The 18,011-nt window shown below is 34.1% G+C and overlaps 3 protein-coding genes across 3 annotated transcripts; 2 read left to right on the top strand and 1 right to left on the bottom strand.

The window, feature by feature from the left end:
- Window positions 1-2,084: 2,084 nt before the first annotated feature.
- Window positions 2,085-3,696, bottom strand: LOC146165714 (uncharacterized). Its single transcript, XM_083381935.1, has 2 exons — window positions 3,351-3,696; window positions 2,085-3,010 (listed from the first exon to the last, which is right to left on the bottom strand). The coding sequence occupies exons 1-2, from the start codon at window positions 3,372-3,374 to the stop codon at window positions 2,573-2,575; spliced, it is 462 nt and encodes a 153-aa protein (XP_083238061.1). The 5' UTR covers window positions 3,375-3,696; the 3' UTR covers window positions 2,085-2,572.
- A 4,974-nt stretch (window positions 3,697-8,670) lies between these two features.
- On the top strand, window positions 8,671-11,085 carry LOC146165713 (uncharacterized). Its single transcript, XM_083381010.1, has 4 exons — window positions 8,671-8,774; window positions 9,369-9,535; window positions 10,176-10,311; window positions 10,814-11,085. Exons 1-4 carry the CDS (start codon window positions 8,705-8,707, stop codon window positions 11,083-11,085), a joined length of 645 nt encoding a protein of 214 aa, XP_083237136.1. The 5' UTR covers window positions 8,671-8,704.
- A 2,296-nt stretch (window positions 11,086-13,381) lies between these two features.
- On the top strand, window positions 13,382-16,692 carry LOC146165712 (uncharacterized). Its single transcript, XM_083381009.1, has 6 exons — window positions 13,382-13,448; window positions 13,970-14,133; window positions 14,723-14,858; window positions 15,582-15,774; window positions 16,332-16,442; window positions 16,680-16,692. The coding sequence occupies exons 1-6, from the start codon at window positions 13,382-13,384 to the stop codon at window positions 16,690-16,692; spliced, it is 684 nt and encodes a 227-aa protein (XP_083237135.1).
- Window positions 16,693-18,011: the final 1,319 nt, after the last annotated feature.

Here is an 18,011-nt window from a genome sequence, read left to right as displayed (position 1 = left end):
TCCACTTTGACCTGATGAACGGTTGTACTTGTGTGAAACCTTGTTAAACATTCAATACAATTTGTCTTTGTATAGTGCCACCTGATCACCCTGGTTTTATAACTAAACCAATAGGGTCTTAAATGATTTACTTACCAGCTTTGCCACTATCACATTCCTTCAACAATTTTAGTCAATTAAACTGTTGTTTATTTTGCTGTTAATGCCAACCAAACTGTCATAGCCTTTTTTAAGTAAGCAAAAAGCTTGTGGCAATAAATCAACTAAGACTGAATTGTTATAAATTAATTTGTTAATACTTATTAAGTGTTTCAGACCAAATAGGTCGATTTAAAAAAAAGTTACCTAACATGGATTTTTGAGGACACAATAGCTTGGTATGTACAAGAAATTGCAATATGAACTAAAAGTTTAGCAGTAGAATTACCAAAAGCAACTGCCAGCCTAAAATTAGGCATTTCTGCAGCAAACCATGCTTGTAATAGTGTAACTTTAGCTAGCTACTACTAGTGCATTGTCGTAAATCCGATACATTTTAGAAAAATTTTAAAACATTTCGTCTGGACGGTTTGGAACTTTACTATTGGAATATTTCCTTTATTATATAAACTTCTACTGTTTTAAGAATACTTCAGCCCTACTGTAGATGAAATGAAAGTACAACTCTTAACTTAGAACCACATTGGCATTCAAGTGTCAAGAAATAATTCTTTATTTACTGCAGATATGTAGAGTAATAAACAATTCGGAATGCTTTTGACAAGGGTTCTAAAAATTGGTTTGTGTGGGCAAGGGTTGCCAAATAAACAGCTTACCATCCACAGGTTGCCAGTCATGCCAAAAGGTAGTAGTTTTACTTAATATAGTCAGTATTTTAGGAATTGGGATGCATTGTTTTAAGACTTAGGTATGTCAGAAATATATTGTTTTTACCAATTGCGAAGAGTGTAGAGTTTTAAACTTGGCAAAATTGAACAGTTTTTATGTGATACGAAGCTAAAAAGTTGTTTTAACAAATCGTTTTACAGCATCTGGAGACCTACCGCTTTATCCTGCTGGTGAATTCTTGATGTTTCACACAAAACACACAATTCTCTTTTGAATCATTGGGTGGCTCTAAAAAGAGCCGGGGTTGGGGTAAGTTTGGGGTGGGGGGGGGGGGAGGATGGAAGCAGCTTTTCTGGGGGGTTTAGGGGTCAACGATGAAGTAAAAACTTTGGATTGAAGGGTGCGTTGGGGTTTCAGGGTAGGGGTGGGTTAGAGGTAGGTTTGGATAATGTTTAATCATAGGTTTCGAAACAACAAAGTTGATGCAGTTGTACAATTTAAACAGGGAAGGAGTTGCAACAAACAAATTTGAATAGTGCGTTAAAATCAAAAGCATTCACTGTGTTAAATGAGTTGCACAGAATTATTGGTTGAACCCAGAGTTTGATACATATTGTGTTAAATTTTGCAATAAGAAGGTTTTAATCCAAGTGTAAATTCAGTTTTGAACAGTGTAATTTTGGAAAAAAAATTGTTGTACTTAGTTTTTTATCAAAAATACAAATTTTGATTTGAAAAGCAATTGTTTGTTAAACGAGTTTGAAGAAATTTTAATTTGATTCTGTGCAAGTCACGTTGGAAAATCGAAAAATAGTCAAATGGTGAAATTGATGTTTCCGTGCATTTTACAACGGTTGCAAAACTTTAGCTGCGTACAAACGCTGTGGGGCAGTAGCGTAATCATCGGAATGTAGGGCAACACTGCCACTAGATGGGGGAAGAGTGCAGCTGTGTAGGCTACAGGCAAGCGGTACACAGTGTTGCAAAAAAAAAAAAATGAAAAAAAAACAACAAAAAAGGGAAACTACACGCAAATAACATGGAATAAAATCAACTTTTAGTCAAAAAGGTACAAGTGCATAGTTAGTAGACAAACCAAGATAATTTTCTGATAATTTGGGTAAAATTTTGTAAATTCTTGAACAAATGAATCTCAATTATTTTAAAAACATCAAATTAGATTTGTTGGGAGCCATCGGTCGCTTTAACAATCAGCACCAGCGCCGATGACACCAAAAGGAACATTTACGCAAAAATATACAAAAAAAACGATTAAATCTTGGTTCATGTACTGACTAAAAGGTGCAAGAAATTTGGACGAAAATCAACAATGGTGGAATTCAAATGGAACCAAAGTAAAACTGTTTGGCATCACGGAAGCGATATTTCGAGTTAACACAATCGCCACCATCGTTGATTTAAGAATACAAAACGCCATTTGTTGAAGTTACAAAGCTGTGCTGGAAGTGGTGAGCACACAGGCACAGAATGGCACACCAGAAACCGTGTGACAAACTTGAACTTTACACACTTAAGCTGGTGCGAAAAAAAAACAAAGCGGAGCATTAAAATGATCAGATCGTCGCAAAAATGCTGCGTTTACAGCTTATGAGCAGCAAAATGCACAGGAGATTATTTCATGTGCCGTAGTTTCCCATCGACGAAAGGTAATGTCCAAAAATCGATAAATCGTGTAAAAAGTCGGTGTCCTTGCCAGCGTTATAAAAAAGCGTTTCGTCGCAAGCTATGCTTGAACTTTAAGCAAGCCTTTAAGATGAATGGACATCTGTTGGGCGGAGAGAGCACAGGTCATCCAGTGGGTCGGGGGCTTTGGCAAAACATCGGGGGTCGGGGGGCTGTGGAACCTGGCACCGGCATAGCTGCTATCCTTCGACTCATCCGTTCTGTAGTCAAGTTGTCGCTGGGCAGTGTAAGTTGTCGATTTATCGACCGGCATCGGTCGTGCTTTGGGCGAGTAACGCTGCGGCGATTGTTTGTAAGTGTTGTTGCTTACTGTGCCGACGTTCGGGCTTCCGACATCTGATAGAAGCGGGGATGATCTTCGTTGCAGGATTTTGATGTCTTTTTGCGGGGACGGAGTTTTACGATGCCCCTTTCCACCCGATCTTCTTTGCTTCCTCTGGTGGTGATTCATGTGGCGATGTTCACCTTCGGAGCTGATCTAAAAAAATTATGAGTATTCATAAATAATTGCATTTAAAAGCATCAAAGTAGTGGATAGCTAATCCGTTTCATTGTATAACACAATACACCAAACCACAAAAAAAAATCCACCATATATAGGCAAAAATAACATTCAAAGGCAAACAAAGTAACTCATATTTGTACAAAGGCGTATTAATTAATGTCAGTCACTTTAAAGTCGCAATTAGCAATCGGCGGTTTAGTAAAAAAACATACTTAAGCAACGTATTTATTTAAAGACACTGGAGTAGTCGAAAGTTGTGTTTCTATAATAACACAAGAAAACGAATAAAAACACAATATTTTATTTAACTTACAGGAACAAATGAGTTTTTGTCCATGGCTTTGGTAGGTTTCTTACGATGTAGGTTGTTATCTTGATAATAGGCACAATTTTTCCAAGTTACCTTAACCTGTAATTCCTTTAGTATTTTATCACTCTTTCACTATTGCATCCAAGTCTAAAACAAATAAAATACAACTGGTTAAATTCAAAATATCAAAATCACCGTTTTACTGCATTTTTAACTAAACTGGTAAAAAAACAGTCACCTAAGTGAACTGAAGTCTAACACTGATCAAATCTTGGTATCTTCGCCCACATCAGTTGTCTATTGCGTCTTTTCTGCATTCACTCAGGTGCGCTGAGCAGTTATATACTTTTGCTGGTTCTCTGTCCGAAACAAGAAGCTTCTTTGCGAATCCCGACAAAATGTCGGCAATAATAAACACTGATTGCATTCTCAGCCAATCACAGTGCTCCGATGCAGCCCACGTGACCGCAACCAGCCAATCACGAGCGCCCTGTAAATATAGCTGTGACGTCAAGTCAAAGGAAGTCGTTACAGGTCACGTGATCGAGCACAAAGAACGTTTCTCCGCCGTGAAAAAACAACCCGTCTGCAAACTTGTGACGCAGAAACCCGAAATATCCAGTTTCTCCAGCCCACGGCCATTCGATAATCGGCTTACTGCACGACTTTAGGAAGCGGTACTTAATGAACCCTTTATTGGAGCCGGCATTTGTGACTGGTATCTCTCACAACACATTTGCTTAACGGAATAAAGAACCTAAATTATGTTGAATGAGGACAGCTTTTAAACCAAATTTTAAACGGTGTTTGGAATAAATCACTGGTAACTCATACAAGTAGTATGACTGCAACTTTAAACACTGTTTATTGCTCGTTTAATTCTGTGTTAACGATGTTCAATGCTTCAAATTGAACATTTTGCATTTTATACAAATGTTACCGGTATGGCTGCAAACCTAACAATGTAAATCCCCTGTTAAAAAATTAGTTATTCGGTTTTCCATAAACTGCCAACATAATACAAGTAGTTTAATTCACGACTGCAAGCACTGACAGACTGTGGACTGCATTTAATGGACCTGTCTTTATATCAGTCTTATCAGAAAGGTGATTAGCACCTACTCCAGTTTGTTGGACTGGTCTGGCGCGAAATGCAATGTTGGACGGCGAATTGCGTTTAATCAAGCAGCTTGAAAGATGTCGGTGCTAGCCAAGATTAAAGCACTTCCTTTACACTTTTTACACCAACCTTCGAATTATTACAGCCGCTCTGCTGGCTTCAAAAGGTAAGAACATTCTCACTTTAAATTATGATTTAAAATCCGACAAATCTTTAAAGCACTTTAACTTTATTACACGTTTGTAAGAACGCATACAAAAATGCCCCGACTACAATTTTATAATAAGTTTACCTAAATTTATACAAATAAGTAATCTTTGTGGGGTTACCATTTGAAATACCCTTTTCTTACACAAAACATGAAAGCTCATTTTAGTCACAAGAAACAGTTCATTGTTTGTGAGGTTGCTTGTATTTATTCCCCCAAATTGTGCGTTATTTCATGGTATTATACACGCAATGTATTGGTTAGATTTAGAGTTTTTAACAACTGTGTTAAAAAGAAATGATATCTGCAATAAATTGTCACGTACGGTAGGCATTTTTTATGATTGACAAGAAAGAAATACCTTTGTGCAATTAAGTTTCTAAAAGGTAATACATATTTTCTTAAAGCTTGACTTTTATGTAAAAGCAAGTTATACCAGTGCTGTTACATTTTGAAATACTTTTAAACATAATAAGGAATGTTTTTATTGGTTTTCTTTCACCACCTTTGTTGAAACTCGATAAGCATTGCACCAGCAGACAAAGCGTCGTTTGTGCGTCATAAAGATGTATTGTGACATATAGCGCCAGAAGGGAACTAGACCGTACAAAAGATTATCCGCGCTTTGCGCAGAGACAAAAGAATGGCGACATGTAAAATGGGGAACTAAAAGTTCTCCATATGTCGGATAGGCAATTCTTATTAACATCTGTTTGCAAACTGTTGCCAGCAACATTCTGTGAATAGAATGTCTGCAACTTTTTGTGCCCTATAGTCTGGCTGTGATAAAACCTTATTGTGGTTTATTCGATGCCCATAATTTTGCCGGGGTTTATAGGGGTATAATTATGAAGTGTTAAGAAACATACCGTTTGTAAAACACTGCGTATAATATTTTCCAACCACCTATTGGGGTTACCCACTTTTTAAAAGGTAAAACCCGTATCAAATTAGCTAAAAAGTCTGTTTGTAAATATAAATTTTTCAGCCTATCAATTGCACTGTTTTTCATAACGAGAAGAAATATAAATATTAGGAAAATATCACGTTTCAAAATTTCGTAAATTGCACTATCGTACAAAAGTAGTTCAGAAAAGCAAAAAAAAAAAACCCGAACCACACTTTTTTTGCATTCACGATAAGTGATTCTACACTACTGTATCATTTGTAATTGAGTTAATACTTGAACCAAATCTACAAGGGACAAATATTAATCTTGTGTCACAGCTGTAAACGACTTAATTTAGCAACAAATAAGCCAGGCAGGTATGTGGGTTGCGAAATGTTTAGGAGATGGGAATGTAGATTGGTGTAATTTAAAACTGTTTGGTTTGAGTTGTAGAGACTGTTGCTGGCTCCGCTGTGTTTCCAAAACATTGAAATCACATAATATACGGGTCAGTTCTAGAGGCAATAACATACGTAGGGTTACAAACGTTTTGTGAGCATGTATATTTTATAAGTTACTTCGAGTTCTGAACAAATGGTTAACACTGTGAATAGTCGAATTAGTATAAAGTAACACAAAAATACAAATAATTCAATTGTTTTGGCTTTTGTACACTTTTTCAAGATTTTTTTGCTTTAAAATATGAAATTGCGAAGTGAATGCGCAAATATTCAGGAGATGCTACTTATTTGCACCTTGGAGGAAATTTTTATTGCAAAAGTTGCTTCTAACGATAATTAAAAAAACAAAATCATTTATTTAGTAGCCGCATAAAATATATAGAAGGCCATCATTGTTTTTAGGTAAAAATGATTTAGACAGATAAATTTCCGTTTAACGTAAGTAACAAAAAAACCCTGAACGTTTAGTTGATTTCAATACAATTATCCGCTAAGTGTCGCTAAAGGGCACTAGGCTCAAGACTTAATTTGTGAAAAGTTTAAACAAGGTGCTCTATATCTTTTATCGTTAGTTCGCCTTTTTTTCCCTGTAATTAATGTAATTTATTATCATGTGCTCAAAAAAATATAAATTAAAATATCTGCATTAAACTCAATGATATTTTTTTGTACATTTATATTTTTGACGCAACGACGTCCAGTATAGTATTTCTTCATTATAATTGTTTGCGAAACGGCATTAGATGTAATGTTTGTGTTATGTATTCAAATACATCAACCCTCGTAATTTGCGCAAATATTTTGCGGCAACTTTTAGATGTATTCGTTGCTTAATAACTCGGAAAACACTGTTTGTGTAGCGCCGCCATGCGGACACATATGTGTGTAGAGTTTGCCGCTTGGGCCGCATCGCCATTTGTGAAACTTGGGCGAAATTTCATCACTTCCTTTTCCCTCACTCTATACCGCTACCGCGCTGTAAATGTCAGTTGCAAATCTTTGCCACCGGGTGGCATATTTGTGGAACTATAGAAATGAACGTAGTTTGTATTAATTTGGTAAAGTTGTTGCGAAAAGTTAAGAAAAGCTTATTCCAATAGCTGTTTAGTGTATTGGTTCTCTAACTTTCTTAACTTGCAGCAAACTAAGAAAATCAAAAAATACCAGGAGCACTCTCTCTACAAAACACTTTGATAACTCGGAAACCGCCTCTCATGCACGCAAGGTAATTAGAAAATACCATAATATGATTGGATATTGTAGATTCAGTCTCGCATGTTCACCTGTATGCACAAATAGTTTATCCAAAATTAATTTTTTGTCCGAGTAAATAGTAAATAGCCTCTACATTCTATTCTGTTATTTGCACTTGCTACAGTTAAACAAAGTGAAAAAAAAATTCACTGTGCGATATTTCCGAAAGTAAACAAGATATCAAAGTACAAATCGCAGAATTTAATATTGAGCTGAGATTATGAGCTAATGTATTGTAAGTTTGTAAAACTACGATTTACCATTTGACACAATCCGAAATCAGTGCTTCCTACAAAAGAATCCACATTTTGGAGCCGGTTTTGTCAGCAGCTCTACGATGCGATTTGTAAAATTGTAATTTAAGCGCGTTTTAAAATGAAAAACCAACCGTAATCATCTAACAGCAAATTACGAAATACTTTGTTTAAAATAAGTTTTGATGCTCAAAGAATAGACATCAAATATATTTTCAAAAGAAGCAATTTTATTTTCCAAACCATCCCTCCATCTTATTGAATGCATTTAAAATAAGTTTCAGTTGCATCTTTGTGCACTACATCGACAACATCAGGTTCCCAAGGTTACTTAATTGAGAAGTCTCATTGTGACGTCATCTCTGAATTTATCATGCGTTCCAGAATAAAAATAATTTTCTGCTTTCAACCAAATATGAACAGTCATGTGCATTTTACATAAACCCTTTTAAAACATAATTCTACCAGAAGCGCATTGCTTTGTATTTACATGCGCTAAAGAGCATCAGTTTAACTCGCTTCATTTAAATACAGTTTGATGTTAAATGTCGGCGAAAGTTCAAATCTTTCTGGCGTGAAATAACATCTGAGCTGATTGAAATAGACACAGGACACTTTTACCATTAGTTTGCGGAACTTTATTATTGAAACGTAGAGAAGTAAGACATGTTTGATGGTTGAATATATTGCCGTTGTTTGTTGCAATACCCCTAGATCTTTAATCTACGTTCGTCGTTTTGAAGTAATTCGAAACAGGAGCAAAATAAAAAATTACTGTGCAAAAATTTGACTATGAGATTATTTAAATTCGATATTGTTTATTTAATTTACCTTTGTAGCGTTATTTGTAGCAATATTTTGGATAAACGGTTGTTGGCCACTAAGTTGGTAAGCCTAAGACCGAAGCAATTTAACGATTTAGTCTGAGCCTCTTTATAAGTTTTTATGGATGTATCTTATTAAATCAATTGTCTCAACTGTACCTCGATTTAAGCTAGTTTTCAATTTTTAAGTAAGTTAGTTTTCTTTAAATATATTTTTGATTGTTGAAGTAATATTTTTTTAAACTACTACACTGCAGCTTTTAATTTCTTTAATTTTTCCTTAATCTGATTTGCTATAGACTTGGTTGTTTAAAACTCTATTTAGAATTATCATATTGCGCAGGATTATGAAGGTTGGCGTGTTATTTTTGGTATGCTACGTCATATCTTGCGCATGCGCAGAAACGTTTTATCCAGGTGAGAGATGTCAGCCATCTTGTTTATGATGGGGATTTCCCTAATTTCGTTGGTTTTTATAATAAATATGAAATTATTATTTTTTTTTAAGTAAATGTTTAATATATTTACAAAAAATAAACTTTTCTCGTTGGTTGAATTTTTTGTGACGTTTAATCAGCTAATTCAATTGTCACACATACATTTTTTATTCAATCAAACATACATACATATATGTGTTCAAAACTGTGATCTAGCCCTTCTGAAGTTTCTTTTACATTACATTTTTATGGTTTCAAAGTTTTTTATAAAATAAAATACTAAAAAATTTTTTTTTATAAAATAAATAAGCAAAGTATTAAAGTTTAAACGCGACTTTTAAGAATATAAATTCCTAATAAGGTATTGGTCGTGGTTTGTATGTCGTCAAAAATAGTCAAAGAATTAACAGTTTCACAACTTGGCGTTATATTTATTAAAATTTAATTTTTTTTTCATAAAAGTATTTCTTTATTTGCTACTTTAGTATTATTATTTAATTTAATTTTTTTCGATTAAAAATAGCTTATATTGCAGTCATGTCCAATGTTCTGTAACATCATTGTCTTGTCATAGTGACGTATGAAAGCCTCGGTTGTTGGCGAGATGACGTCACAAAGAGAGCGATCTCGAGCAAGGAGGGGCATCCCCACTTCCGCGAGGATTACAAGTCACGTGACAACGCGATCCAGAAATGCGCGAGGATTGCGCAACTTACCGGATATGACGTATTCGCTATCCAGGTGGACAGGAAGTGACGTAATTTAAACTAACCTGAATTGTTTTTTAGAGAATAATGTCAATTCATAGAAATTACGTCAGTCAATAAAGTATGACGTCATTTCATTAAGTGTGACGTTTTGCTGTAAGCTAAACTGGCGGTATACACCAGCATAGTGGTAAGAAGCAATTTGAGTTAAAAAATGTGCTTTTTCTTGCATTCGTTTTGTTGGGTCGTAAATTTGATTTATTATTAAAATACCTACGTGAAAAAAAACATTGTCAATATTGAAATTGCAAACCAATGTTTATCAAGACAAAAAGTGTTTGTTTTAAATTTAAATGATTTTTCAGTTAATCGTGCTCTTTCTGTTTATTCTTTATAAATTATTACAACACAGATAAGTTTGCATAAAATTACGTCATTTCATATAAAAGAGCGCCATCCAAAATATATCGCAACACTCAAAGATTTGGTGATATTTGCGAAAAATCTGGATATTTAGATTGATTAGGAAAATATAAAAATGAGAATGTGACGTTATATACCCAACAAAACGAATGCAAGAAAAAGCACATTTTTTAACTTAAATTGCTTCTTACCACTATGCTGGTGTATACCGCCACCTAGCGGATGTTAATACTTGCTACTTTCTGCCACAGGATGGCGGTATGTGCAGCGGGAGCAAGTCAGCGAGGTCGAGCTACAGAACGTACGGAAGCTGCGGAGAATGTAAGGATGACGGGAAACGAGGGTGGTTGGCCAATCAAGCGTACGAAATCACATCGGTCGCAAAAAGTAAGATCTCTATGTAAATGCTTGATATAACTTTGGTTTTTATGTGACATCGAATTTCGAATACCTTGAAACTATGGTTTGATTTGTTAAATTATTATTATTTCAAAGCAAGTCTCAACCTGAATTTCGATTTCCAGGGTTTAAATTTTAATGTTTTGTATATTTTAGGAAGTGGTGTTTTTGCCCGGATCGCATTTTTGCGCTTGCACCAATACGTTGATGTTTATTGACTTGGGTTAGGGTGTGTGCGGGTGGTCGTAGTATTAAATTTAAACTGCAGGGTTATGCATAACTAATAGATTTGAATTACTTTGTTGGCCAGGTAAATCCCCCCATTGGGGCCTAAAGGATATTTACCTGAATCACTTTTTTCGCTTGTACCCATCACTAATTGTACGTCAGACTACTTTCGTGTCCGGGTAAATAGCCTCTTCCTATATTTTAATAAAAAAGTTACATTTTTTTAGTTTACCACTTTAAATATTTTTTTTCAATATTTTAGTTTCCACCGAGGAGCTTGGGTGCTGGTCGAGCCGGGAAATTCCCTCTTTAGAGAACATCGCCCCCGAACTCAAGGGAAATCCCCGAGACCGAAAGGACGCCCTCGATAAATGTGTGACGTCATCGTTTGCCAGGGGGTGCAAGGTTGTGGGGGTGCACAGCGGGGGAGAGTGCCACGGGTCCAGTGACGCCTCTATGACGTATGAGAAGGTCGATTGTGGGGGGGAGGGCGCGGTGAGGGTTCACAAACTCAAATATCACTGGATAAAGTAAGTTTTTAAATTTTAAATAAAATTTGATTCTTTAATTTAGAAAAAATATGGTTTAAATTTATTTGTTCAATGTTAAAATATAATTTTCGAACAAATGTATTATTTATTTATTTTTAAAACAATGAAAATTATATTTCTTTTGAGTAAGTTTGTAATATTTTCAGATTTTTTGATTTAAAGCGATTTCCAATATAGTTATGAATAAGTCAGTTTATTTAACTTTAAATTTTCAATTTTAATTATAATTTTTTTAATTAACCAACAATATCGGCGCACATCTTCATAAGGCTTACTGAAATCAGTCGGCCTTATAATGCAAGCAAGGTCGGGCTCGAAAAACAACCATCATACCGGTATGACCGGAGGTCGTGAGTTCGAACCTCATAATAAGCTGGTTGTTTTTTTTAGCCCGACCTTTGCTTGCATTATAATCCTGATCAAGCCGACTGGTTTCAGTGAGCCTTATGAAGACATCCGGTGTGTATATTTGAAACATATAATTTAATTCGAAATTTTATTTTAAAGGCCCGTTTACACTACAGCTGCACTGAGCTGAGCAAAAGCGTAATTTGCATTTAAATTCTATTGTGGCGAGCGTTTCACGCTTTGCTAAACTCAAGCCCCGTGCAACTATAGAAAAACGTGACATTTTGGAGCGATTTTTGCGCTCAGCTCAGCTCAGTGTAAACAACTTCACGCCTGGTTCAGCTCGGTGCAGCTGTAGTGTAGACGGGCCTTAAAGTATAAGAAAAAAAACAAATATATTGCAACATATTTTTTTCCTTAAGACGCTACAACGTTTGACGATTCACAGAACCAGAGAATGACGTCACTCTAGACATCTGTAAATGCCAGTGACGTCATTAATGATAACATCACAACAACGATTTATAACGTCATTCTCATGTTTACTGTAGTGCTTAAATCGTTTATGTTGCAAATAAATGTTAATTAAAATTCATATTGATCCAAAGTTATTTTTTTACACAGGTATTTATGGGATTTTCCGCCGACAATAAAATGTAAAAGAAAGACCCTTGCTTTCGTATCAGACAATGTGTTTGGTAAAAACTAAGCATACGTCGTTTAAAAATAGGCAAGCGAAATATAAATTTCAGTTGAATGATTTTAATGTTTTTGCTTGGTACCTGTGCTCCTGTGGTTTTCATTAAACAGTCTGAATATATTGATGCAATAATTTGGATTTTCAATAACGTCAGATCGAAGCCTATCCAGATCAAACTTATAGTTTGTCATGTTTAGCAACAATTAAAAACTGAATAAACCATTTCAAAAAAAGTATTATTAAATCATTTGTTCTGCCGTGTTTAAAGTTGTTTATCATGAATTTTGAGGGTATGAATCGAAATGGAAGAGTAACCACCAATAAGAATTAATACTTGCTAGACCAGCGGTTCTCAACCAGTGGGCCATGTCTCAACAGTGGGCCATTTATAAATAGATAATTGTGTCGTTATCTTTGGTCAGTACAACTTCAGACTAGACCAGATAAGAACCGTGAATCAGTCAGCAGCAACAGCTTAGCAGTGTAGGTTTCAATTTAATGGATTATTTTCCTTGTGTGCAGCCATCTGTGCCACATTTTTCTCAAGCGGTGTCAGTATAAATTAAAAAAATTACATATTTGTAAATGTGTTCTCTTTTATTTGTTTTCAAACAGATATTAATTTCAAAATGACATTCATTGAATCGCAATGATTAGAACGGTACCGGACCTTTATCGGATGGTGTGGGATATTTCAATTAAAACAGTGCAACGTTTAAATCCACAGAAACGAATTTGATAACAAACCACTGCAACATCCCAGCTTAATTGAGATTATTTTACTTCGTTCAAGCACTTAAAACAACATTAGGTCATTTTAAGCATAAATTACCTCCAAGTTGACATCATCATGCTCTTTGAAATGCAACATCACGTATCTTGTTAACATACAAACCGTTACAGCAGCATATAACTGTTAATATAATGACATATCACTTACATTCACATCAAGAATGTAAGTGACATTTTAAATGCACCCCTCGTGTTACTTACATCAAGAGAAATAAATTCAAAGTTTCAAGCAGTGATGGTTACTGAGCAGATGGTGGAATTAACTTGAAATCTACTTTATATCGAATGGTTGTGTTATAGTTGAAATAACGAGTTTGTTCATTACATTTTATTTGAATTAATGAAAATTGTTTAGTGTTTTTATTATTTTGGTGTAATCTAACCTAACCCTTGTTGTTTTGATTGATTTTGTGGCAGAAGCTAGAAACAAGGAGACGAAATGCAGTTAGTTCTCACCTCTTTACTTGCCTTTCAACTTGCAGCTGCAGCCAAAGTATTTTATCCCGGTGAGTAGATATATTAATTTTATTTGTTATTTATTGTATTCACAACTTCGCAATCAACTAAAATATAGAAAACGCCGCTTTTATTACTTTTTCAAGTCCGAATTTTCATTAAAAAATTCAATGAAGTATTATATGTTGCGTGTTAAAAGCTTCGCAGATTTTTCTTCAAATAAATTGAGATTTTAAAACCTTTATATTCCAGTAAAGATTTTATTGCAAGTAATAAGAAAGAAATGACCAGAATTAAAGCATATTTTTTTATTTGAAAGATTATTTTTATAACATAAAAATAGAGTTTTAGTTGATATGAAAAACTTTATTTTGGCCTAAATTTATTGCAAATAACCTACTTATTTATACACCAGTTTAATTTGTGAACCTCGGATCCTAGGAAAGAAATTAGTGTCGTTTTTTTCTTTCAAATAAAAAATTCTAAAATACTTAAAAATTTTTTGAATTCAAAAGTTTTTTGAAGCCTGAATTCAAATAAAAAACAAACAACGGTATTATTTTCACACCAGTTCAGTTCGTGAGTCTCGGATGCTGGAACGATTCTCGGGAACGGGCAATCCCCACGGCCGAGGGGCATTCCCTACTGAGGGACCCCTGCCACAAACGCCCCTCACCCGCCCACAAATGTGCCAGGGTGGCCCACCTGCTCGGCTACCACGTGTTCGCTGTACAGGTGACCTTAGGCGACCTTCAGGCCACGTGGCGATTTAAAAAAAACGTTAAAATCGAAATTAATTCTCCAGTTGTTTTCGGTAGAAATAAAGTAGTTTAAAATCGGTGAACAGGTGCGTGTGACCTTGAGTGACCTTCAAGCCACGTGACAATGTTGAACAGATGTGGAATTATTTTATTAGTTTTATTAAAATATAGTGGTTTTGAGATTATAGCTCAATCTAAAAATTAAAATACTTTGTTCCTCTGATTATTTTTATCAAACTTCGCGCGTTTTTTTTAAGTATGTTTTTACATTACATGCAAAACTAATTGCGTTAAACTTGATTAACACTTGAGTAGAAGGAGTTCCCAATAAAAAGCAGTCCAATAAAACGGAAATAGCATTTTCCGCCTAAACTATTTGTCTCAAATGTTTTATAAAAAAATATTTTAATAAATAAATGAAGGCTTTTTTGTAAAACTGAATGAAAGTTATTGGAACCTAAACTCAAAAGAAACCAGTGCAAAGAAAGTTTTTACAACACTTTATTGACTTAATAAAATATCTTAGCCCTTTTTACGTCACTAAGTTGTTTGTTGCGTCACAGGACGGAGGCTGGTGTTATACGTCGAAGAACGCGATTATGACGTACCGGAAGTATGGTACGTCACAAAGGTGTCGCGACGATGGGGAGGGAGGGCCGCTGGCGAACCAAGTTTATCAAATAACGTCGGCAGCGAAAGGTGTGAGTTGGAATGGGTTTATTACGAAAGTTACTTGTTTTTAACAATTATTTTGCCAACGAGCTTTTGTCGGATATAGAATAATTATTATAAAGTCCGTTTTTTTAATTCTGTACTTCCTACAGGTTAATGAAAAATAAACGCACCATTATGGACAGGCCGAGAAATTAACGTCTCTTTTCTTTCAACTTAACCGAAGATCAAGTTTTTGCGTTAAAATGCGTTTGTGTCGAAAACGATAACTTTTCCATTTCTTAACGAATTTTGATGCCGTTTCGGCTATAGACTCACGTGCAACATCTAAGCACTTCCACCGTAGGAAATCGTCGATTTCGCTCAAATAAAGATTTGACGCTTAACCCGTTTTTTAACCTTTGTGCTCGTTAAAATAAATCATGTTTTGTAATGTTTCGTTTTAAGTAATATTATATTTCATTAAACACGTAGTTGAGCAACTAACAGTGAAGAAACGGCATAAAATTGTTAAAAAAAGGAAAACAATTTATTTGAATTGTTAAAAGTATGTAACAAAGACACAATTATATAAATATTTAATTTGGTATAACTATTTTAGCTATTAGACAGAAGTTTTGTAAATACGTTAAACAATAAACTTTTGTTTCAAGTTTTTTAAATGCACGACATTTTGCTTCACAAACATTTTTTGTGCTAAAAAACAAAAAACTTAATTTACCAGAAATGTTTTTTTTTTAACTTTTCTAGTCGAAACGTGCGGCTTCGGTTGTTGGAGGGACTTCCCCGACCGGGCAATCCCCTCTCTCGAGAAGCTGGACCCTCAATTGATGGGGAATCCCAGTGATCGCAGTGACCCCCTGGGGGCTTGTGTGGGGGTGGCCGTCAAGAGGGGGTACAGGGTGATTGCGATGCAGGAGGGGGGAATGTGTATGGGGGCCAGGTAGAGGGATAAAAATAATTTTTTCGTTTAAAATAATATTTATTATTTAGAATTTATTTTTGGAAATAAATAGTTTTATTTTTATAGAAAAAAAATTGAAATAAAATTTATATTTCAATAATTTGTTCGTTTTTTGATAAATTTGATATTTTAGTAAGTTAATTAAATTAAAATAAAATGTTAAAATATCCTTTTTTTTCAAGTAATCGTTTACTTTAGGACATTTTTTTACCGGTTCAAATGCATTAGTTGTTTAATTTTCGATTAATTTGTTTATTTTTTTTATGTTGAATTTTGTTATAAAAGTTTATTTTTTCAATAAATCGTTAAATTAGTTTTTTTTTATAAATAGTTCGAATTTTAGTTATACTTGTATTTCTTTTATAATTTTTGTAGTAGTTACTTTCAACATTTCAAAAATGGCAGATTGCATTTTCTGATCGTAAATCATATAAATGGTTAAAATTTGTTTAAAGTTGTCGTTTGTGACAAACTTTTTTTACCATGTTGCTTTTATTGTAATCGACAATCACAGTTTAACTTTAACGCCTGCACAGAGATGCTATGAAGACCTACACCAAGTACGGAAAGAGCATCGATTGCCCGGTGGATGGTTTGGGCGGGAAGTTTGCCAACAACGTTTATTACCTTCAGTATGAGTGGATCAAGTGAGGATTCTTTAGTTTTCTAATTTTTTATTTGTTTTATTATTTTAGGTTTAGTTTTTTTATTGTATTTATTTATTTTTTTTATTTTATTTAGTTTTTCAGTTTTTCAGTTTTTCAGTTTTTTTTTTTAGAGGAGAGGTGCTTATGATTCAAATGGACCAAATTTAAATAATGTTTGCAATTTGCGCCTCAATAGAGACCTTCTTGTTTGATATTTTAACTTTGTTTTTGTTGCAGGTATGAAAACTGACCAGCATCGGAAATAAGAAAAGAACAAGATTTTTGTAAAACAATTTGTGTTTAAAACATTAAATACATATAAACTGTTAAATAGTTAACGTTTAATTGTTTTCGCATTCCGTTCAATTTTCTTGTAACACTTTATGTTTCGATGTTTTGATTGTTGCTGAAGCCAAAAAATACAACCGTCATTTAAAATTATTATCTCATTGTTCAAATTACAATAAATTAGAAAGTTTCAAGCAAATGTGATTACAACATACTTTTTCATGAACTAATTTTTTCCACTTCACACGATTTAATCATCAGTCTTCTACTATTGCCAGCACAAATTTCAATGCTATTAAATAACGCTACATGTGTCTATCGCTTATTACGTCACAATAAAAACAAAGCGTGATCGCGGTTCGTGATTGTTTGAGGCGCGAGTCGATTCCAATGGGTTTTGAAAGTTAGTTTTGAGGCAAGTGAAGCCCAGGTTTTGTTTTTCTAAATTGTTGTCCACAGAGAAGATTTAGTTTCAAGCTTGTTTCAAGAGCAATTAAGTGAGAGCAATTTATAAACAGAAAATAAATCACATTTGTGGCAATTTAACTAAAAATTCAGCATATTTATGAAACATAATGATTAAAAACTAAAGTAAGGGGAAAAAGGAAAACAAAACTCATTTTTTAACTAAATAAACGCCAAGTACAGAATTAAAAAACACAACAAATTGAATTGGTTCAAATTAAAAGAAATTTGAATAATAAAATTTTTGAATATATTTCACAAAATTCCTCAAATTTCTAAGGAATTTACCGGATTTTTTTCAAATTTGGCAAGGCTATATAGCCTTGACGTTTTGTCGATTTTTGACGATTATAGAAAAATTTAATTTTCATGGTGAATTTACCGGATTTTTCATCACAAACCGGTTAGAACCGCTTTAAACTGGTTTAATCATGGTTTTGGAGCAATTATAAGCAAAATATTTTTTGGTTAATTTTGAAAATTTGGCAAGGCTATAGCCTTGACGTTTTGTCGATTTATGACGATTTTAAAAAAAATTAATTTTCACGCGGAATTTACCGGATTTTTCATCAGAAACCGGTTAGAACCGCTTTAAACTGGTTTAATCAACATTTTGGAGCAATTATAAGCAAAATATTTGTTGGTTAAATTTGAAAATTTGGCAAGGCTATAGCCTTGACGTTTTGTCGATTTTTGACGATTATAGAAAAATCTAATTTTCATGGTGAATTTACCGGATTTTTCATCAGAAACCGGTTAGAACCGCTTTAAACTGGTTTAATCAACATTTTGGAGCAATTATAAGAAAAAAAAATT

Source organism: Ascidiella aspersa, chromosome 2 (genome assembly GCF_963924565.1).
Source record: "Ascidiella aspersa chromosome 2, kaAscAspe10.2, whole genome shotgun sequence".
Classification (NCBI taxonomy): domain Eukaryota; kingdom Metazoa; phylum Chordata; class Ascidiacea; order Phlebobranchia; family Ascidiidae; genus Ascidiella; species Ascidiella aspersa.
The sequence above is the reverse complement of the archived record's forward strand: the minus strand, read 5'-3'. Positions and strand labels throughout refer to the sequence as shown.